The following is a 21940-nucleotide window of genomic DNA, read 5'->3' as shown; positions in this document are numbered from 1 at the left end:
TAGCAGAAGTACAGGGCCTCAGGCAGGCCAACAAAGTGATTGCAGTGAGTGGCCGGTCCAAGCCCCTCCACATTCACACCACCAGTTTCCGCAAAGCTCACAAATTTCTTCCTCCTGACCCATCAGCCAAGGAAAAGCCATAAGGTAAGTGGCCAATTCCCATCCCGTCGCTAATGCCTTTTTTTCATTTCATCGTCACCGCCATCTCCATTGCATCGAATTAACAAAAACAAGGTCTTTCAGCGTGCGAAAAGACCAGTCGGAGTGTGTCGAATCACCAGACCTGCACGTTCCGTGTCTATCGATACCCAGGTTCGCCGTCTGCTTTCTACTTCTGATCTACCCGCACACCCGCTCCCATCTCACACTCTAGACGGCTGAGAAACTGACTAGCCACCTCTGCACAGGAAAGTCACACAAAGTCAAGAATTGCAATCGATCGACACGATGAAGACGGCCAAGGACTTCATGTCCCAGGACATGGATGAGAGAGACAAGCTGCTCGTGAGAAGTTTGGCTGCAGGGATGTCGAACCGACGTTTGGACATGTACGCGAAGATGATGGAGAAGCGCCAGCCAGTTACAGCCTTGCAACTCATGACGACGTTCACGGAGCAGATTCGGAAAATGCTGTTCAAGGTCATGTTTGAGGAGGGCAAAACGTACATGCTTACGCGTGAGTATGTCGAGTGGCGTCTGGATGTCTGTCTCTGGAACCATGTGTTTGGGGGAGCCCTTGCCCGACTGGGCCCGCAAGGAGCCGCCGGCCGAGAGAGGTGATATTCACAACGTGGATATCCTCTATTTCGACTATGTCATGGGTGATCAGTTGCCCCATACTGGCTCTGAGGAGAAGGCAGTCGATGGAGAGGCGATGAAGGCCGATGAGGCCAGACTGGCTGGCGAGGGTGCAGAAAGTGTCGAGATGAGAACCGATACCGCTCGGATGCAGGCCGAAGACAAGAAGCGTGCAGAGAAGCTTGAGGCCTTGAGGCGTGGAGGGGAAGAGTTGCTGAGGTGGGCTAGAGAGGACTTCGCACGATACGGCATGGCAACAGACCTGGGTGGGGCGAATCAAAATGCCTAAAGACAGTCTTCGTCAAAGGCATTCATATCGAGGGTAAAACGAAACCTGAGTGTATCAGTCGGCAGTAGCCTCGCAATGGTTTGGCACTGAATGTGACCAAGTTGCAGTTGCTGTAGATAAAATTGAGATGCATCTAGCCAGCCCGTTTTCTTTGGTTCTTTTTGAACGTCTTCCCGACTGCGGTCTTGTCATGATTCTGACTTGTACCCATCTGTAACTACGTGGAATTAGTGATAGCGAAGATCAGTCCTCATGCTTAGCAATTTCCGACGATCTTGAAGAGCGACAGTGAGAAGTAAGAATCCATACTCGGCCACTAGATAGGCATTTATATAATTACTTAGCCTGGATATGAGAGCATGAACTAAGCGGAATGAGCTGAAGGGCTAATGCAATGATACTGGACAGGCAGGTGAGTCTATGGACGTTGTCACAGGCGTAATGTAAGCGGGATTACGAAGACAAGCAGGTAAATAGGCAGGGCCATTTCAAGTAGATGGAAAACAAGAATGACGGTTTTATCCTATTTACCTCTGTAACATTATGCTGAGCAATGGCAGCACTTGGCACGGCCTAGGAGTAAGCTCCCTGTGACCCGAAAGCAAGCCTGCCGAGACCTGCGGGCCCGGGGCACTTCCCATCTACATAGGCCTCACAGCTGCTGTAACAGCTACTTCAAGTGCACAGATAGGCACCCATGTAATCCACCAAAGCTTCCACCTTGACTTGGTGGGCAGGCGTATGAAGCCAGGGCACATAATTCTACAAAGCGAAGTGGAGGCTAGGCACGCGTTTCACCCATTATCTCCCTTGACCTCGCACAAAAAGCCCACCTGGATTTGTTTTCCTTCCTCGTCACAAAACTTTTTCCCGCCCGCCCAAAAATGATTTACAAACATCTGAGCAGCAACGATCGCAAGCATCATGGATCCTGGCAAGAAGAAGGCGATGACGCCGAAGGAGCATGCGGACGCGCGCGATAGGCTCACGAAATACGAGTCGGAGTTGGTAGGGATGGAGTCGAAGTTGGTCGACGACGAGAAGAGCTTGGCCGAGGCCAAGTCGGAACTGGACCGACTGGAGCAGCAGCTTGCTGCTGGTGGAGAGGAGACCATCATGTCTGACGCAGATGCTCCTGATTCGCTCAAGGCGAAACACGAGTCGCAGATGAAGAAGGTCGCCAATGAGAAGGCGAAGGTGGAGTCCCGCAAGCGCTCGATTCACTTGCTGAAGAACCTCATAGAGGCCACCAAGCGCATGTTGACGGCACCAGTCGAGGCCCCGCCAGCCCTGAAGCCGACGGTGTCCAAGAGAAAGGCCGACGACGGCGACGACAAGCAGCTGACCGTCGTTTCCAAGCGCATCGGTCGGCACCCGGCAAGCTATTGGGGCGGAGCCAATACCCAAGCTCTTGAGCTGATGGAGAAGATGAAGAAGGCGGGGTCTGGCATGAATGCTTCCGTCGAGAAGCCGTTCGTCATGGGTGTCCAGACTGCAGAGGAGGCTATTGAGACGATCAAATCACTGCAGAATCCGCGAGGGGAATGGATGTGGGTGGATGCGAGCGACGACAAGGCCGTGTCGCAGATGATTTCGATGCTTCAAGGGAGGAATGTTTTCGAGAACATGAAGTGGATAAGCCCGATTCCGCAGAAGCTGCTGAATGAGATAAAGAAGGCAAAGGAGGCCGCCAAGATGAAAGCTGATGAGGGAGCTAAGAAGAAGGCTGAGGAGGAGGCCAAGTCGATGGACACGGGCAAGGTGGTGATCAAGATGCCAGAGTTGTACGAGATTCCGGCAGGACCCCAGGTGGTCTGCTCGAACCCGTTCTGCATCAATCCGATTGGTCACCATCTCCGGAGTTGTGTGATGCCGACCCGCTCGGCTTTGTCCCGGGCTGTCCGTTGCACAACGAGTCGCACTCGCCGCATTCGTGCAGTGGAGGCCAGGAGCTGTTCAAGCTGATGCGGAACCCGAAGACGTTCCCGAGGCTCTTCCTGACCATGTTCGTTTTTGACCGCAGACGGAAGCCGGCGCTGGAGATGAATGACCTCCTGGGTTACATCAACCAGCTCCCGAGAGCGGTCTAGACTTTGCGGGCTTGGAATGGCGAGGGAGAGGCTGACAGCAAGGAGTATGGTCTGGTCTGGACGCACTCGTTCGCCAAGTTCGTGCGCGGCAGCGACGGGTTGAAGGCGTTCGACCACGCCAGCGGTTCCGTCACGGCGCTGCCTGTGGATGTGAAGACGGCGTTGGGTTATGACATGCTTCTGCTTGATTCCAGCGAGTTTGCGGTCTCGGACAAGCAAGCTGAGTAGGGACGCAAACCGCGGTTGAGGTCCGGAAGTTAAAGATGAGATGCGGTCATGACCGCTGCGGACACCACTGGTGGTCAGTCGGAGGGTTCCAAGCCGAATGCTGGCAGAGCGTCAGTCAACGGCGAAGGGATCACTGGCCATAAACAGTGTAGCAGTGAATCTGTGGCGCCTATCTCGTCTGAAGACGTCCGTTGTTTAGCACCTGAATACACCGTTCGCGCTCTCTACGTTGATACACGTTCCCTCCCATTTAATTTATTTTGTGACGCGAACTCCTACCTCGACATGCCATGGTAGTATCCCGTGGCTCACAGCCCGTAGGTCCTAATAGCCGGTAAAAAGGTAGACATGTAGGTCAGTATCCCCTTGATGGCGGCAACGCTGCCTCTGGTATCATAACCACCTTCTGAAATTGTCACATCTAGTGGGATAAGTATCATGTCCAGTGGGATAAACGGTCATGCCACGGCACCAAACGTATTATCCCAGTGTGTACAGAACGGCATGGCATGGTGAGAACAGCCGTGTCGCCATTAAGGTGATAGAATTAGATGATAGAAAATCTCGGGCTCCAGGTTTAGAAGAGACTGCTTCGTGCAAAGTCGTTTCATCTTCCATTTCGGTCTAGAGGCCTGGCCCCCTGACGTAATGGGATCTACTTCACGCACATGTGCATGTTACTCTCGCTATCGGTGTCCCCTCAGGCTGCCAACAGACGAAGCCCTTGGCGCATGGAGGCCAAATGCCATTTGAAAGCATGCGTGCTTGTCGAGCCCGCCGAACTACGTGTCCATCTTGAGCCGACCGGCTATTTTAAATAATGGGCTAGCGACGGTGAAGTTGACCGTTTGGGTGGCGACGGCTCCGTCGTCTCCTTGGACTAATTTAGGGACTTGGGCAGAATCCCAAAGCAACCTATCAAATCAACTGAGCGAAACCTCTTGTAAATTCGGTTGATTTGGTACTAGCCACTGTCATTACAGCAGAGGTCCCCCACCCACAGGCCTAAATGGAATCTCTGCACTGCAGCTCCAGACTGCCATTTTTTCATCTCGCAAATCCAGCACACATGCCAACTTTGAGTTAGGCACACACTGCAAATCCAGCGCTACAGAGTTCTCAATTCATTTGCACTGCCAGAGAGGGCAACGAGGAGGTCTACACACGAGAGCAAAAAACAAACCGAAGCAAACCAAAGAAAAAGAAAAAAAGAACATACGACATCACAAGGAGAGGTCTCAAGTGCCGGGAGACGATGGCGGGAGACGTTGCAGAAGGAGGGCAAGGAGGAGGAGGCCAAGCTGCTGAGTGAGCGTCTCGATTTCGGCCTCCTCCTGGAGACGCCGTTGGCCATGCCGCTCTGGAGGACGGATGTATGCCTCGTGTACCGGCAGGTCGTGGGGGAGGGGTGACGACCCGATGGAGCCGGTCGAGCTGAACGAAGAGCTAGCACAGCTCCTGGGACAGTATGCCAGGCTGCTCAGCAACGGCAAGGGGCCGCTGGTTCGTGAGTTTGCCGAGCGGTACGGCGAGTTCGAGCTACCAGAGGACGACGGTGGTACGATGAGGCTGTTCATGTTCTCGAACAACCCGAGCATCTTGAGGGCCGAGGTGGATCACGAACCCGCGGTCTACCAACATACCCTGGAAGAAGTGACCCGATTCGAGCTCCGCACCAAGCAGCCGGTCCACGGCGAGTCGAAAACGTGGATAGGGCTCCAAGACATGAGCGTCTTTTACCAGCTGGTGGCAGTGGTGCGAGGACGAGTTGACGGCGACGAGAAGACCCGGTTCCGGTTGTGGGACCGACAGGGCCGCCTGGTCCAGCCGGAGCTGCCCAACCCGTACGCAGGACGGCCGGAAGACGAGTGGCAGGTGTTCGACAAGGCGGGAAAGTACTACCTGTTTTATGTGCTCGACCAAGTTACGGACAAGGCGGTGCAGCTCGAGACATACAAGGCCCCGACGCAGGAGGAGAGTCTCCTACAGCAGAGGACCAACGATCTCATTCGCAGGACGCACGCGTCGCTGGAGAAGATGGTGGAGGACACGTTGTAAAATGAGGTGTCGACTGCGCATGACAACGTTTTCGATGTCGATTTGGGCTTGCTGGATGAGGACTAGATTGGCCGCTGCCGACACCCATCCTGTTCCGGCTCCGGTTTTAGAGAGATGACGAATATACCTCGTCTATTGCGGGCAACCTAATCTTCACACCCTCTTAACTGTGCATGTCTAGTCTCGTAATCCTGACGCAGTGTAGAAATACGTAATAGTCGCGTCTTAACTTCTCTAGCATACTGGCCGTAACCAGAGAGGTTTCCACTGTACAATCCGACCCAGACAACGAAAGTATGCAGGTCGATAGGCTACGCAATGTCAAGTAGATACGCAAGAAAATGAGATTTTTACTTACTTACTTACCAGTATAAGTCGATACTGAGCAGAGGCTGCACTTGGTACGTCTTAGGCATAAACCACCTGTGACCCGAAATGAAACCAACCAAAACACACAAGTTACAGCACAAATGCAGTGATACTCAACCAGAGCGGGCGGTGCCTACGCCCCAAAGGCGAGGCCAAGCCGAAAGTGGAACATAAGCTGGAGCCAGAGAATCCTCTCTGTTTGCGAGGGGGAGAATGAATGAGAAGTGGCATTGAGACGTTACGACAGAAGTTCCGCAACGCAGTCGTACCTAGAGGGTTACTGGCACCAGAGGTCCCAGTCGCCAAACATGAAACTCGCTCGGGATCCCGGAATGAAACCACCCACCGTGCGACCAGCCTGCCCGGTGTCTGTTTACTTGGCATGTTTTCCCGAGTGGGACGGAAATACAAAAGAAGCCGATGCTTACTGGCGCTATGCGAGGTATACAAGTGCTGGGAAGAAGGAACATGGATGTGGACACAGAGGGTCATATGTGAGTAGTGGTCACGAAGATAGGCAAAATAATGAATGTGAGGGTGGTACCAGTTCAATTACATGATATGATTTAGCTCATCTGAGTAGCCCCTACTAGCTCTTGTCTTTAGTTTCATTCGGTGCCGATGTTAATCCAGCATGAACGAAAGGCTCCTCGGATTCGGCTTGCCAATGTTACCTGCCTCTCCAGAGACACTGGCTTCGACATCATGACCCGCCTTGCCCGTACTGCCTTCAGCACCTCCGCCATTCGCATCAGCTCCATCCGCCGTCTTGCCAGCAGGACCGCCACCATTGCGGCTGATGCCGATGTCCTGATCGTCGTCCACTGGGAGAGAACCACCATCGTCTTCAGGCGTCGGGGCCGTAACAGGTACTCGGACCACTTCGAGATACTTCCTGGGACGACCTCGCCCTCTCTTCTCGCCTTTCGCGGCAGCAGGAGCGGCAGCAGCAGCAGCCACACTCTTCGTGACTGGCCGACCTCTCTTCCTCTTAGCCGGGGACTCACCACTGGCCTCGGCCACTTCCTCGCGAACTCGCTTCTGTGCTTCTGACATGCGTGGTCTCCCCGGCTTCCTCTTGACGGGCACCCCTGTAGCTGCCTCATCCTCCAGCTCTTCCTCCAAAACAGCCTCAGCGGGCGCAAACTCGGTCATGTCGGGAAAGAGCTGTTCATCTCTATGCTCATCGTAGCAGCCCTTCTCGAGTTTCAATCTCGTCACATAGCGGATCTCAGACAGCAGGATATCGTCCCTGAAGCTTGTGATGACGTCCAAATCCGACGGTGCTTCATTAGTCTGCCGACCTTGGGGCCGAGCGGTCTTGTAGCAATGGGCGATGGACTCCGCCGGGATATTGACAACGTTGCCGTGCACCACCATGTTGTCCAGAGCGCGCACCAGGTTGGTAAGGTCGTCCGTCTTGACGCCGTACAAGCGCAATGGGGTCTTCCACTCGTCCCCGCGCATATTCTCACCCCTCAGCACCACTGCGGCCCGGGGGCTCTTCTTCCAGGTTGCGACCTGCACCTCGATCGCGTCAAATATGTCGGAGAACTGTGTCGGGAGGTAGCCTCGTTCCTCCATCGTCTCCTTGACCTTCGCATGCAGTTGCGGCTTCCTCATCCCTTTGCTGCCAGCTTCTATCTCGCGCCAAACGCTGAAAAAGGTCTCCGGTACGTCCTCGGGCATCTCCCACGATCTGATATCGTTTGTGCGTACGATGACGGCATACTGGATGCACAGGACCATGAACCATTCCTTCTTGCGCCAGAAGGGGTGCGACATGATCTGAATCATGAACTTGTAGACCCCGTTGGACCAATGCGCCGACACCTCGTGGCCTCTCATTACCGTGTCTGGGCTCTTGTTCCCAGATACCCACACCAACTTGTTGCGTGGCGACAGGATCTCGAGAGGAGACTTGTGCCACCACCGGTAAGCCACCACCCAACACGGCCGGATCTCGTTGGATTTGAGAGGCGTTTCGTTCATGAGTCTCACCATCTCCGCCTGCCGCTTCTTTGCTCCCGCCTCGTGGGTGGCCGTGTAACACTCGTCCAAATCCGGGTCCGTCGCAGGGCGCAGCGCCTCAAATTCCTCATCGCTCAATGAGGGCAGCATCTCCTTCAACCACTCTTCCATCTGCTCGAGTCGGAAGGCGATGGCTGACCTGTCGGCAACCTTGCCAACTGCTGCCAGCGTGCGATCATTCACATTCTCTTCGGGGGTTTTCGGAGGTCGTCCAACTGGTCGCTTTTCGCCTTGCTTTGGGGTAGCCCGTGAGGTCTTCTTCGGGGTCTGCTTTGGCACTTCGGTGCGCTTGCCCCGCGCTTTGGCACTGCGACGCACTTGCTCTTCTTCGTCGGTGTCATTGCCTCGCTCTTCTTCTTCTTCGTTGCCGTCGTCTTCATCATCCTGCTCATCACCAGACTCGTCGGCAAAATTGTCGTCAAAACCGTCGTCAAGGTCACTTGCAGAATCATCTTCGACGACGGGTCTGCGAGAAGCCCCAGAGCCGCCACCAACGGACTCGGGAACAATCATCCTATCAATCGCATCCATTGCTACAGGATGGCGTGGCATGTTGCGAAAACGGGCATAAGAGGCCAACAGCCTTTCATGTATCGAATGGGTTCGATGCGGCATCTTGTGACCACGAGAGGAGTGTGTGCAGTCATTTGGTTTGCCTTCCACGGCGGTTTGGTTTCAAACGATGCAGGTAACAGTTGCAAGTGGGCAAAGGGAACGTGGTGCATACAATAACTGCACTAGTCCCTATAGGCCTATAGATAAGTCTCCCACTTTTTGAATGAATTCCTCACCCGACTCGCAATCTTGCAACACCGCACTATCACGCAGTCGAGGCTGCACACTTACCCAGGTACTATTAATGCGACAACATATCTGTATTTTTTTTGTTTACGTGAGTTGCGAGGCTCCCGAGCTCCTCTATGGGCTATTTAATCGAATGCCTGTGGTACTTGGTCGGCATGGCGTTGAGGAAATGTGTACTCCTTCGGTGAGATGGTCGCCCTGCTTGACTACACCACACCGGACAAATCTGGCATGTCCACATTAAGGTTGCGGAGGGCCATTAAATCATAAGAAGGAGAGGTTGTAACGAAGAGCTTTGGGGTCAGTTCATAGGTATCGCAAGGTTCATTGCTCTCGTGTGGCTGTCGTGCCTGGAACCATGGACATTGTTGAGCACGGTGGACTGTCGCGGCTGCTCGTCTGGCGATAGCCAATCTTGAGTTGGGGTGGGCTGTGACGCTTAATCTAAAATCAGGAACTCATGCCGTTATGGAGAGCACCAATCTCACATCCATTTTGCGTTGTCAGCTTCGCCATTCTGTTTAGGCTGTTTTAGATACGGCTGACCTTGATCAGCAAATTGGGCAATCAGCGGAGTCATGGGTGTAGGCGGCGAGAGATGAGGACGTTCGCATATAAACGGGACGTGCCGCCGTGACCGCAGCTGATACACTGGAAAGTGCCCGCGGACCGGTCATGGCCATACGGAAAATCAGTAGCGACATCACCAGACAGTAGCAAACACTTCAACCTCGGGATGTAATAACGACTCGTATATTATTATATTGTTGAATGGCCCATGCAGCACGAGAAGCTGTCTGGGTTGATTCGCTGAAGAAGACCGTATTTTCGTAGCACATTGGATAAATGCCTTTTCGCATGTATTCTGTCCGCCCTTAATGTCCTGGACAAGAGCAACCCTCATCACCTGTGGATGAACGCAGGGGACGCAGAGACTGTAGTCAAAGCTGGTCAATAGAACCTTGATCAAGTCTGGCCGTTGCTTGGCAGCTTGGCCATTGGGGGCATCCCGCCCGAAGCAAGGAACTTGTCGGGAACCAAGCCCCGACCAAATTTCAACAACAGATCTCTCGATTCCGGCATCGATGAAGAACGCAGCGAATTGCGAGGCGTTGAGCCCGTACACCTTCGCCGGCTGCCTGCGCGCCGCCACCGCCACGTTCAGCTTCCCACGTAGGAAGCAAAAAAACCAGCCCCCAAACCGGTCATGACCAATCGAACTTTGCTCGGCATCGCGACAGTCACACAAGTTCTCGCGCTCTCCGTGATGGTGGAAAAGCGTCCGGCGAAAGTAGGAGGGATCGTGACATATTGAGAGGGGGTCGTCGCTGTCGAGAAGGGCGACATGAAGCGTGTGCCGGCGATGTACCAATCGTCATATGTCGAGTGGACTAGATCGGGCGGCTCCCAAGAGTAGCCAGCGATCTGGCCTAGACGTTCCAAGATGCGCCCGGCACCCCCAAACTCGGTTTCAGTCCAATAAAAGATCGTTGCTATTAGTTGTCACCGAAAGACAACATCGTCTTCCATCGCATAACGACCATTCGTCTCCTTCACGACCGCAAAGACGAGTCGAATATTCGACGTATCCGTCGCCTGGGCCAGGCTACATACATCAGTCAGTCTCATATGCTGCTCCGAAAAGAACAAGAGACGAAAGGCGCTTACTGCGGATAGGGCCACAAGGGCCCCATTGACCTGGTTAAACTTCCCAGAGAATAGGAGATCAGCCTAACTGATTCAAGGGTTTCGGCCTTCAAACATTGCCCCCGAGCTCGCCCTGAGAACGCCCAGGACGCGTTGGCTCGGGACAGGGTGCCTGGAGCAAGCAATTGCATCGCCCAAGCCACTGCCTCCCTCGCATGTCAGTTTCAACTCACACCATGAAAGGGAAACGTCACTGCTTTAAGAGCAGAAGCAACTTACTCGTCACATTGCCTTGGTGCTCGAGCGTCCCCCTTCCCCAAATTCCATCTTAGCACATACTTCGCCTCAATTTCAACCTCGTAATCGACGACGGCACACACCGCCATCGGGCATGATGACGATCGGATAGGACAGTCCGTCAAAGATCTTACGAGGATCTTTGTCGCAGCAGAGATGTTCTGCTTCGAGCGCGGTATCGATTCTTTTGAGCGGCCATCGTGGTCTTTTGACTTCCACTCGAGGCAAAGTTAACACATACGAGCCAAAAAAAATCACAATGATCAGTAGCTCCTTTCATATCTTTCACTCATTCGGCCAACTCATGTTCCAAGGCGCTGGATGCGTTTTTGGCGCTCACATCGTGCTTGAACCCCTTCGAATCTCTTGACAAACAACAGTCAACTATTGATTGCCTGTGACACCGCCATCGTATGGGTTTCTTCAAGTCGCGGGGTGTCTCTTTGTATCAGATCAGACCACCTGTTAATGTCGCCAACTCCCTACTGTGCGACTTGTCATTCCAGCCCTCGGGGCACAAGAAAGAAGTTGACCTTGTCGCCAAACTTGGCCTGCAGCCTCGTGTGATAGGAGCCCCCCGCGTGCCTGTATTCATCGGTATAGAAACACCCGAAGGAGCTCAATATTAGCTTCTCAATGGGTACCTGAAGTACAGGAGCATCGAAAAACAGCAACAGTGTTACTGCAGAGAAGGGCAAGCTGTGGAAACACTCAAGCGCCGTTCCAAACGGAGCCGCCCTCGCAAGACAGCCATGTCAAGTGAAGAGGCCAAGACTGCCCTTACAGCCAGCCTGCCCAGTTCGAACAGGACTTGGAGCCAAAGTTCCATCACCTCCTAGGTGCAGTTTAATCCTCTTTCCATTGAGGGTCGATCAGGGTCGTGGTCACAAAGCTGGAGGGAGACCTCCTGGGTGTCAGGGAGTGCGGTGATGACCTTGCCGGCCTCCACGGCGGAGGCCAAGGAGAGCAGACAGGTGTCGATGGGCCCGCTGAACTTAAGCATATCAATAAGCGGAGGAAAAGAAACCAACAGAAATTCCCCTAGTAACGGCGAGAGTAGCGGGAATGATGGTGCGCGCATGGGGGAAGCAACCAGGTGGGTGATCTTCTCGTGGAAGGGGAAGCCCTTGCAAAGGTTTTTCACATCAAGGCAAAGAATAAGAATGCACCGATCGCTTCAGTCGTTAGCGGTGTGCCTGCTGTTTCCAATCACGGCTTGGCGTTTGCTGGGAGGGCCAATTATCGTCGGGGCCGCTCAAAGCAGGTATCTTGTGAAGACTCAGCATAACTATTATGGCGGGCTAGGCATTTGAGACGATACAAGTGCCTTCAATCCCAACTTACCTTCGTTGGTGCCGGCCTCTTATCATCCCCTTCCTCCCACCTTTGGCCTCGTCGCCTCTAGCGCACCAATCGGGTATCTCGAGTCGGAAGTATATTCTCACGAATAGCAAATTTCTGCGTGCCGGCCGAGTACTCGCGCAGGGCGCTTCTCATTTGGCCGACAAGCGCCTCCGTCTCGGAGCTCGTCAGAGACTCGAGGATGCTACGTGCATCCCTTCCTTTCCTTCAATCTCCTTTTAAACCTTGTTCCAGGCGAATCCGAAGCTGGTTTGTATGGACGACCAGCCCGTAATGGGTTCCGGCCCGGCCTGCCAGCCGGTAGCCAGCGGCCGCCCACCTCCAGAGAAACCACGACGAAAGGAAGCACATTACCATCTGAGAAGAACGCCAGCTTGTTGACATCATTTCCTCCCGAGTTGTCGGGCAAATAGTCTCCCAGGAATCAAGAAGGACAGTCGTCAAAACGATTGGTCGTTTAGGGCAAGTCAACTCAGCAGCGGGTCATGTTCTGCCGCAGGCCGTATTGAATCTGACCAGCTTCTCGAAATGAGACCGAGTGAATAACATGCCGCAAAGACAATGGCAGGTCGTGATGATGAAACGAGCGTCGGACCAGCTCGTGGGACTTTGACAACAATGAAACAGGAGAGCCCCTATTTCACGCCAAGCGAAGACTTGTTCTTTGAGAGTACCCCGTAAACAGATAAAGGACCACTTCGACCTGAACCTGTGAGACTTCGGTCTAAATCTCGTGGTTGACGTTTCTCACGGCTCTTTCAACGCTCAGGTGCCAACAGTCTAGACCGTGCAATCTGGCGGCCCGTCGCCGAGAGTCAAAATGAAGTTGGTGTCCAACACCGACTTTGGCGCCTGGACAATGTGTCCCTCCATCTTCTTGGACTCGATTTACAAAAGGGAGATCTTTTTAACATGCCTGTGATTGCTGTTCATCGTCGTACCTGTGTTGTCGTGGACCGTGGTAGGGGCTGAGAGCACATTCTTCCCAGGGATATTGGCGGTGACCTCCGGAGGAGTACCAGGGGGGAATAGGGCTGTCGTCTTGCAAGGCGCTTCCATGGCACGAGCGACCAACAAGTTTCCAAGGGCGTAAGATGGTTCCTGGATCTCGCCCAATCTGCCCAAACTCCTACTTTGTTTCTTTCTGGTAACACTTCATACATGAGGCAAGCCCATGGGAGGGCAAGTGGAAGTATACCTCCATAAGCCTGCCGAGTTCTTCTAGAACTTGCTTGGGGACCAGCTCACGTCCCCCCGGTGGAGGTCTTCAGCGGCCTGTATATATCCTGAAGAAGCCAGCTGGCGACACTGTGACGGCATATGCCCCAAGACTCCGGATGGTGCAGAGCCCAAGTAAGGAACAGGGGAGGAGGGCACACGACGTCATGTGTAGTTTAACATCAAAGAATCGTTCTCGTTCCATCTGGCATATCATTTCAGCGCTTCAAAAGCAACCAGGAACGAAGGTCGATCTCAATAAACGTGCACTTGAAAGAGCAATCTTGCATTCTTGTCGTAACCTTTTAGAATCTTTCTCGAGGACTCCGTCGGTTGCCTGACATTTCCTGCCGATAAAGAGCTCGTACTCAATGCTCGGGCCAGGCTGATCGACAAGGCCTTGTGCGCGGGCTCATGCAGGCCGTATGTGCTGTGAATCACTTTGCATTCGATGTATTCGGGAACACGCTGATGAACCTCCCCGTTGCTTAGCAAGATTGGTAATCTCTGCGGCGGCCCTCGGGTCAAGCAGCGTACCCATGGTCCACTTCGCTGCATGTACTGGCTCTGTCGGGCCTTTCCCTCTGGTTAGAGACCTCCTTCTATGTCTCATCTTCGTTAGGAATGCTCATGCAAGCTCTCATGGTTGCAGTGTAGAATGGAAATGACAATCCTTGGTGTCATTCAGCCAGGAAGAGGCCTAACGTCCAAGACGAGGTAGTTGGAAGCCATCATACCGGCCGCAGGCATCATGTGCTTAGTATTAGCCATGGAAGCCTTATTTAAATCGTGCCCCTCTCAATAAAATGCCGTCAACCGGCTGCATTATCATCGAGCCAATGGCCTGGCCAAGGTCATGGGTATTCATGTCCAAAAGGTTGTTTGATTCGTTCAAGAAACCAAGCAACGTATCGTACGGCGCCCCTTTTCTTCTAACATGGTCTTGGTCCGGAAGATGGCAAGATGTGCGTGGATAGGGTGAAGCCGGAAATAGCTCTGATGCGCGATGATGTACAGGGCACCTTCGTTCTATCTTGACACAAGAACGACACACCGGAGACTGACACCCCCGTCGGACATTTCATCGTCGTCGGCGAGCCATACTGGCACAGTCTTGATCCGCTTGTCATGTGCGAGCTGCTGCTCGAGACCTAGCTGATGCTCCTTGGGCATGAAGGTGCCATCTTGCACAGCCGGCATGGGGGGGTGCTAACGTATCAGCATCACGCCGCATGGTGCTGCGGCAGCAGCATGCCGTTCTGCGAGGAACCGGCCGTTGGTTACAGGGCCAAAGGCCACCGCCACGCGCTGAAAAGCGTGCTCCTATTCACTGAGCATCGGATGACGCCAAGCCGGCCGGTGCCCCGGAGGGGCCGACCGAATCCTCAATCTGTAGCATTGCTGCTGCCGCGTGGGGCGGGTGTCGGTGCCACCGCTGCGCATGCGCGTGATGCTGGGGCGTCCCGTGGCTTTCGCGCTGCTCTTGTGAGTATGCTGCTGGTTGCGAGGCAAGGCTACTTCTGCCACCTCCGCGGGGTCGAGGCACAAGCGTCCAGCTCCTCGGAGCACCAGGCCGTGTCTTGGAGTAAAAGGGGGCAGGCGAAGGATCCAGCGTGGAGACCTTTGATGATGTGGCTGTTCCCGACGTTGTCCTGCAGCGATTGATCGAGGCCTTCCTCTTCGTACCGTAAGACCCACCCAAGTTGACATCATTTCCTCCTGAGTAGTCGGGTAAATAGTTGCCCAGAGGCGATCTGGGGAGACCGAGCCCCTGAAGAGCCCGCAAGGGGAGCGCAGAAGTTCCAACCCAGCACCTGGCCCTCTCGGGGGTTTATCCGCGACGCAACGACAACGGCCAGAGCGTCCGAGGTCGCCCGCCTTGCAGTACTGCCGGATGGAGAACTCGAGCACGCGCACGGCACTCTCGGGCGGCTCCTGCTTGTACGCCTTGAAGGCGTCCACCATGGTGTTGGCGGCGTCGTCGAAATCCTTCACGTTCTTAACTTGTACTTCCGCAACTGCCAGCAGAGTTAGCCATCGGTTCACACTAACTTGAGTTCTGCTATCAGCAGCACGGAGAAACTGTGGTTTCGGGCCTACATACTGCTGCTTCAGAGATGCCGGCCGTCTGCGAACTTGAACGGGAACCGCACCCAGAGCCACTGGCGGTGTGTGATCGCTGCGTCCGACTGACAATTCCAAAAATGGAACGGTGGAACACCCGATAGCTTGTAAGTGCCTCGTCAACACGCTGGGTCTGGTCTACAAATTCGTATTGGGTTTCAGGGTCACTCTCCACCTCTGGGATGGTGGTGATCGGTTCAAGTCCAGAGGTGGAGAGTGACGCTGGCTTGTTACGAGACGTCAATCTCTGTACAACTTTGATTGTTGTTGTTGTTGTAGCTCATAGTGAAAACACACAACCCGTACGAGGGAGTCGTGGTCGGCACTCGCTGACTCTGCATTGGGTACAGAGCAGCACGCGGCCTACTGTATCTTTGCAACGAAGTGTAGAAGTACTGGGTGAACATAAGTGGTGAGAAAAGAGTGCATATTTCTGATCTGCCTATCCTGCAGTACTGGGCATCAGGTTTTTGGTGATATACCCTTTGGAGTCACGTGCAGCCTAGTTGCTCTAGCCACACTAGGTCTCCTGATCCCTAGCCCTGCTACAATAGTTGAACCCGACGATGGCCAAGACGTTTGGCCGGGGCCCAATAGACAAGCTCTGCTTGGGAGTCGAATGAAATGGCGCTTGCTGGTCAATGTCGCAACGCCGACGGCGATGTTACAACCAGCTTGCATCACTAGTTGGGCGTATGCCATCCAGAAACGCCTGAACGGTTGGCACTCAAGTGCCCTTCCACCTCTTCCACGAGGCCGGTTTCCAATCACCACTGCAGCCAGTATCACGCTCTTTGCTCGCCACTCCAAGGTCCTGAGGAGTTTAGTATTGGACGCCATAGGTATCTCTAGATGCTTACTTACGTACGATGTACATGGAGACAACCGGATGGCACTTGAGGAATGTGGCCAAGACAACAGCAACGAAGGCTGTGGGCATGCTCAATGTAGGCTCCCGAGGTGACAGCCGGGAGCTACCGGCTAGTCGTCGTCTTCCTCTCATGCCAAGGCCAGTGCCTAGCTTCATTAAGCTACCCGCCGGGACACCACAACTCTTGGAGAAGTTGTAGCCACCGCCCGCCGTTCGCAGATGGTCATCATTGTCTGAAGACTATTCAATATTGATTAAAGCAGAGCCCTAATCATTCACAACCATTGCGACTTCGGATGCCACCAGCCAAAGGGAAGCGAATGGGCAGTCCACCCCGTCAAAACCCGGTTTTTGAAGAAGCTGTAGCCACCCGGAGTCAACTGCTCGCGATGGTCGTCATCATCGGAGGCAAAACCTGTAATGATAAGTACATAATGATATCAGAAGTAAGTAATACTAGAAATTCATCAGGGATAACCGGTTCGAAACACGTCGCCTGGCGTATATTCCACTGCGTTACATGCGATACTGGTAAAATCATCCCATCAGTCTCACCGAACTCCGTGGATCTATCCCGTGGAATATATCTTACTGAATGCTGAGAGCTCTCATCTGAAAGCGGGCTTCGTAGATACCCGTCGTTTTGGTACGAGCTCGAAGGGCATCCATCTCGATTGGAAGATAGTCCGAGGCGCACGTCTTGGACACTTCGTCGAAGAAACTGGCCTGGAAGTCCGATGTGGTGTAGTGGCTAACATTGCACGCTCTCAAAATCAACACCATCTGTAGCATGTTAGCCAGCATATCGTGATCATATATGGCTGCTTACCTCTCTGTGGTACCGCAGGCGCATATCATGTCGGTGCCTGGCTTCTCCTTTTTGTTCCTCATTATTAGTGCTTATGCAAGCTCCCATGACGGCATCGTGCCGAAATCAAAATGCCATCATTTGGCGCCATCAGTGCCTTCCGAGTTCCCTGTAACGGGACGCCTTAGAGGGTCAAAGCCCCGTACGGTTGGCCGCCATTCCTGTGTAAAGCTCCTTCGACGAGCCGAGTAGTTTGAAATGCTGCTCAAGATTCATTCACCCGCAAAGCGGGCCGGCCCTTGCGCTGACAATCGAGACGGTGGAAGCCTCCTGGGCCCGGTCAGGTACCAGGGAAGAGCGGCCGCCCACTATACGATCCGGCTAGGACAACGTATCCAAACTCGGACATTTAGAGGAAGTCAAAGTCGTAACAAGGTCTCCGTTGAACCCAAGTCAAGGTTTTGAGTTCGGAACGGGCAAACTCCCTACTGTTTGGTCAGTCATCATGATGAAAGCAGAAGGATGCAACCACCTGCAACCACCTGCTTCAGGCTTACCAAGGGACTTGCTCTGTTTTGAGTCTTTTGCTTCTGCTGATACGAAAGGGCAAAGAGAAGGTGAACTAGAGAGTCTGGTCTTCAGCCAAACACCACAATGATGTTGGCGAAGCTGTCGAAAGAGGTTATACTTGATTAGAGAGGGGTGGCATCTGGTCGCTGCTGGTGTACGCCCGAAATGGTGTCACTCGGTGCAAGTTCCGTCTTGTCCTTGATGCCAAGTCTTCCCAACAACTTGAGGCCATCGTACGGAGTTCAGGGGGAGCTGGTGTCGGCGTGTTGATCGACGAAGCTTTGTGGTGCTCCGTGGCTGAGTTTAATGTCATCCCAGGACACTACATGTCACGGTTAATGGCACCATGCGTATATAATTGTAGTGTATAAAGTGTTCATTTGCTATGAGAGGTTCAGTATCTAAAACCCTATGTCAATTGACTGCTACCATGTCCATCAATCATAGAGCCGTCCCAACCAACTTGCTGAGCATCTCATATGCCCTCTGGGCTCTGCAAGTTCCTGAAGCTAACCTCGTATACACAAAGTGGAGTGATTGACGCTGCCTGTGGTTGTCCCTTGCGAGAGCAACTCCGTTGGCCACTGTACGGGTCCTTTAGGGATCCCATCCTCGTGTGTTCTGCCTGCCAAGATCGTATCGGAATTGCCAGGGTGTTGTCCATATTCCTCTTGGCCGAAGGTGGATTGCTGAAGAGGAATCCCGAGATGCCTCAATATTCGTTCGCTACGTCGATACGTAGGTCCTTGAGGCATGATGTTGTTCGCACATAACTATCCCAAGAGGTACATGACGTCGGATAGGATTCATGCCCGTATGGCAGTTGAATACTGTCTGGCCCTTTCCTGTTTCTTGAAGAATTCATCTTGATCAATGTAGATACCATGGCTGTTTGCTGTAGATCATAGCAAGCACAGGCCAAGGTGATGTTCGAGATGTGAAAGCTGCCTCTGACTGAGTGGAATGCTGGAGTCCTGTCTAACCAGCAAGTTCGATTTCCACATCTTGATAGGTGCCTTGGCATTGATGCAGAAGATGCTCGCTGACAAGTTCTGCCAATACATTGCTGTGGGGTTTTGATCAGGATTATGCTTGCCGTGTTGTATGTTTGCGATGGGCGCGTAAGCAACTTCGTGAGGGTGTCATTGCTCTCGCTCTTTGTTGGCACTGTGCATGAAAAGACCCAAGAGTCGAGTATAGTCGAGTGAAGTAGAGGCGACAACTGTGTCTTTGAGGATATGATGACAGCTCTCGGTTACCGCACCAGTCACAGAGGGTCGGTATATTGCACGCCACAATGCTTATCGCATTCCGCTGCATTCTTCGTCGATGCCAAAACCATGAAATTCGTTGGATTCCGATACAAAGGATCTTTGTTTCGGCCATTAGCTATGGCACATGATACTTGAGTCGTTGCTATCCTTCCCATCTTTGCTGAAACGCCGAGTTGTGGCAATACCCTCTTGGATACCACCAATCTAGGCGAAGCAGGACTCACGCTCAGAACTACAGCCCGTTGGCGGTTGGTTTGGATGTCAAGTGACCAGACACGTACTTCATGGTCCTTGCCGAGAGATGACGCGCTCTGCGACCTGACAGTCGTTGCCAGGGCTCATGGGCCAGTGTTGCCTCCCGAGCTACAGTGGTGGTTAGCTAAGCTTTGATAACAACGAGAGGAGAACTCGAGCTCTAGGTCATAAGACCTACTAACATGAGTTCTCTCACCGAACCGGGAACTTACCACTTGGTCAATAGGCTGGCCTGTCCGCGTTGGCCGAGGGGTAAGTCAAAGGGAAGGTAGAAAAGCCCGGTCTGGGAGGGGGGGCACCCCTCTCGGACACCGTGACCCGGGCACGGGGTTTTTCGTAGGCACAGGTCGACGGTTCGAGCCCCACCCGGGGTGGCTTGAAGACTCCCTGAGCCGAGCTTTTTGCTGCTTTTGCTGTTTTTCGAGTTTCTTTTTCCACCCTAGTCTTGGATACCTGCAGAAGCATGATCCAGTGCTTGGAGTATTTCTTGCAAAGCGGATCTCCAATCGTCACTTCTCTTTTAGGAATGGAGATGAAGCTGACGTCGTCCCGTCGATGATGCCGCTCTCATATACCCTGGCTTCTCTCTCTGCATCACCGAACGTCACCAAGAAACCGCCAGTCTGCTTGACGAGGACGCGGTTCTGGCCGGCACGGCCACCGACGAAGGCTCGCTTGACGGCAGCAAGGCCATACTGATCAGTTCTCATGACATGGCGGTAGGGGCCTGGCTTGGTGGGCTGGAGGCCAAATCGGTTGAGAAGGTAGACACAGGACTTGTTGCCATGGCTCTGGCAGTTGGGGAATCGACCAGCTCAACTCTCTCGACTTTGAGATTCTTCTGAGAGAAGAGAATGGCACCCATGGTGACTGCAGATGGTGAAGACTGATACAGAAAATGCTGGTGTTGAGAGGAGATGGAGGATAGAGGCCCTGATAGTTGGTGTTACACACGACGCGGACCTTGCTCAGCCGCATCGATTAAATGAGGTTCTTCCGAGTGGCTAAGTAGCAGCAATAGTGATTGTGGGTATTGGTGATGACTGCCGACAAAGAAGGCCTTGGTGATACTTGGTTGGAATTGAGAGCAAGTAAAGGAAGGAAGGCCAGAAGACGATGGCTTCTAACCCACCGCGTCCCACGTATCTCAAAGTCATACTCTTTCCCAACGGCCGCGTTGTGTGCAGACCAAGAATGACCACGCTCGGTGGGAAAGGATTTGGTCCTTTATCCACGATGTCACCAGACGTACGGTGATCCCGCACAGGTGTTCTGAACCTTGAGCATGAACATGCGTGTGCCTTCCGCTGGCTGTTGACGCATATGTCAGTAAGATCCCACCACTATATAGCAGAAGGTTGAGGAAGGACCACAATAACTTACCACATGGATGCATGCTGCGCATTAGCCGACTGGTGTTGTCTGGAAACCACAGAAAGCTCAGGAGGAGAGGAGGATATATTCGGAACTTCTCTGCAAAGAGGCAACAAGAAAGACAACTGTGACCTTGAGTCAACTGAGCTTGGTGAACTCGCTGGCTTCTGGTAGTGCATATTACACCACTTCTTCCGGATGATGTCGCGCTTTGTATCTTTCTGATTCAGGTTACTGCTTCATTCTCACGATTCTTCGTGTCCTTCCCTCCTGTTCGGATGCTTCATTCCAGCCCAAAGACATGACAAGTCCTCCCTGCGCCGTCATCCCAGTTCATGAAAGTGGTCAGCCTTCTGATACATTCTATCTCTGACTGGGGTGTGTTGCTGCTCTGCTATCACAAGATGGTGATATGATGATGAGAAGCCGGTTCCATATCTTCTAATGAAGAGGAAACTGCCCGGAGTAACAGGCGAGTGGTGGAACTAGGTTCAAAAGGTAATGTCGGTGAAAAGCAGGGATCCTCAACTTGCTGACGTATCTGCGGTATCTGCGGTATCTGCTTGTCGCGGCCGATCGTACAAGCTACTTCGACCAATGAGACGTCGAGCAACACGGCGAACAGAGCTCCAAGGTGAACAGCCTGGTTGATAGAACAATGTAGATAAGGGAAGTCGGCAAAGCAGGCCAGGGTAGCCGAGATGGCAGTACCGGCACATGTAGTACTGGCGCATAAATGTCTTCGACTTGGTGTCTCCATCCAACGTGTCGTTGCCTCCGATCCGGAGGAGACACAGTGGAGTGTCTTGGTGGTCGTCCCCCTGGCGTGGGTCTTGGCTGTTTGGGGAGACGACCACCAAGACACTCCTCTTCCGTGTCGATATCCTCTTCGGCTCCCTCCCCCGACAGTTCTATGTTGGCGTTTTCTCTCGAGGGGAGGAGGCGGAAGAAGTTGAAGATGGATTTGCGCTCCCTCCCCTGACAGTTATAGATTGCCAGGTTCTGTCAGGGGGAGGAGATAGAAGTTGATGTTGGTTGTGTCCTCCCTCCCCTCGGCAGTTGGAAGAAGACGATGTCTGTCGAGGGGAGGGAGGGAAGTGGGAGGAGGTACGTATGCTCCCTCCCCCCGACAGTTTTGTGTTGCCATGTTCTGCCAGGGGGAGGAGGTAGAAGTTTAATGTTGAGTTGAAGCTCCCTCCCCTCGACAGTTCTAAGTTGAAGGTTTCGGTCGAGGGGAGGAGATAGAAGTTGGAGTCGTGTTCAGCTCTCTCCCCCCGACAGTTGGAAGTAAGCGATGCCTGTCGAGGGGAGGAGCATTGAGAAATACATCGGGTGCATTCTTTTTTTTTTTTTTTTTTTTTTTTTCTTCTTGCTTTCGACTCATACCGGCAGGCCAGCGGAAGGGTGAAGCCAGAGGAAACTCTGGTGGAGGCTCGTGGCGGTTCTGACGTGCAAATCGATTGACTCAAGCCA

At 53.2% G+C, this 21940-nt stretch overlaps 6 protein-coding genes across 6 annotated transcripts; 3 read left to right on the top strand and 3 right to left on the bottom strand.

The window, feature by feature from the left end:
- Window positions 1-718: 718 nt before the first annotated feature.
- Window positions 719-1087, top strand: PG986_009704 (uncharacterized protein; the record flags this gene model as incomplete). The annotated part of the gene is made up of 1 exon (XM_066845926.1): window positions 719-1087. The coding sequence occupies one exon, from the start codon at window positions 719-721 to the stop codon at window positions 1085-1087; it is 369 nt and encodes a 122-aa protein (XP_066698324.1).
- A 924-nt stretch (window positions 1088-2011) lies between these two features.
- Window positions 2012-3405, top strand: PG986_009703 (uncharacterized protein; the record flags this gene model as incomplete). Its single annotated transcript, XM_066845925.1, has 2 exons — window positions 2012-2899; window positions 3202-3405. 2 exons carry the CDS (start codon window positions 2012-2014, stop codon window positions 3403-3405), a joined length of 1092 nt encoding a protein of 363 aa, XP_066698323.1.
- A 1419-nt stretch (window positions 3406-4824) lies between these two features.
- On the top strand, window positions 4825-5463 carry PG986_009702 (uncharacterized protein; the record flags this gene model as incomplete). Its single annotated transcript, XM_066845924.1, has 1 exon — window positions 4825-5463. One exon carries the CDS (start codon window positions 4825-4827, stop codon window positions 5461-5463), a length of 639 nt encoding a protein of 212 aa, XP_066698322.1.
- A 993-nt stretch (window positions 5464-6456) lies between these two features.
- Window positions 6457-8394, bottom strand: PG986_009701 (uncharacterized protein; the record flags this gene model as incomplete). Its single annotated transcript, XM_066845923.1, has 1 exon — window positions 6457-8394. One exon carries the CDS (start codon window positions 8392-8394, stop codon window positions 6457-6459), a length of 1938 nt encoding a protein of 645 aa, XP_066698321.1.
- Window positions 8395-14518: 6124 nt separating this feature from the next.
- Window positions 14519-16855, bottom strand: PG986_009700 (TPR-like protein; the record flags this gene model as incomplete). Its single annotated transcript, XM_066845922.1, has 8 exons — window positions 14519-14812; window positions 14878-15209; window positions 15292-15562; window positions 15613-15650; window positions 16180-16419; window positions 16557-16601; window positions 16665-16714; window positions 16779-16855. The coding sequence occupies 8 exons, from the start codon at window positions 16853-16855 to the stop codon at window positions 14519-14521; spliced, it is 1347 nt and encodes a 448-aa protein (XP_066698320.1).
- Window positions 16856-19602: 2747 nt separating this feature from the next.
- PG986_009699 (eukaryotic aspartyl protease) lies at window positions 19603-19958 on the bottom strand (the record flags this gene model as incomplete). Its single annotated transcript, XM_066845921.1, has 2 exons — window positions 19603-19884; window positions 19905-19958. The coding sequence occupies 2 exons, from the start codon at window positions 19956-19958 to the stop codon at window positions 19603-19605; spliced, it is 336 nt and encodes a 111-aa protein (XP_066698319.1).
- Between the last annotated feature and the right edge of the window lie 1982 nt (window positions 19959-21940).

Source organism: Apiospora aurea (genome assembly GCF_038362705.1).
Source record: "Apiospora aurea strain CBS 24483 chromosome Unknown utg000006l_segment0_segment0, whole genome shotgun sequence".
Classification (NCBI taxonomy): Eukaryota; Fungi; Ascomycota; class Sordariomycetes; order Amphisphaeriales; family Apiosporaceae; genus Apiospora; species Apiospora aurea.
This window is presented reverse-complemented; position numbering and strand designations above follow the sequence as displayed.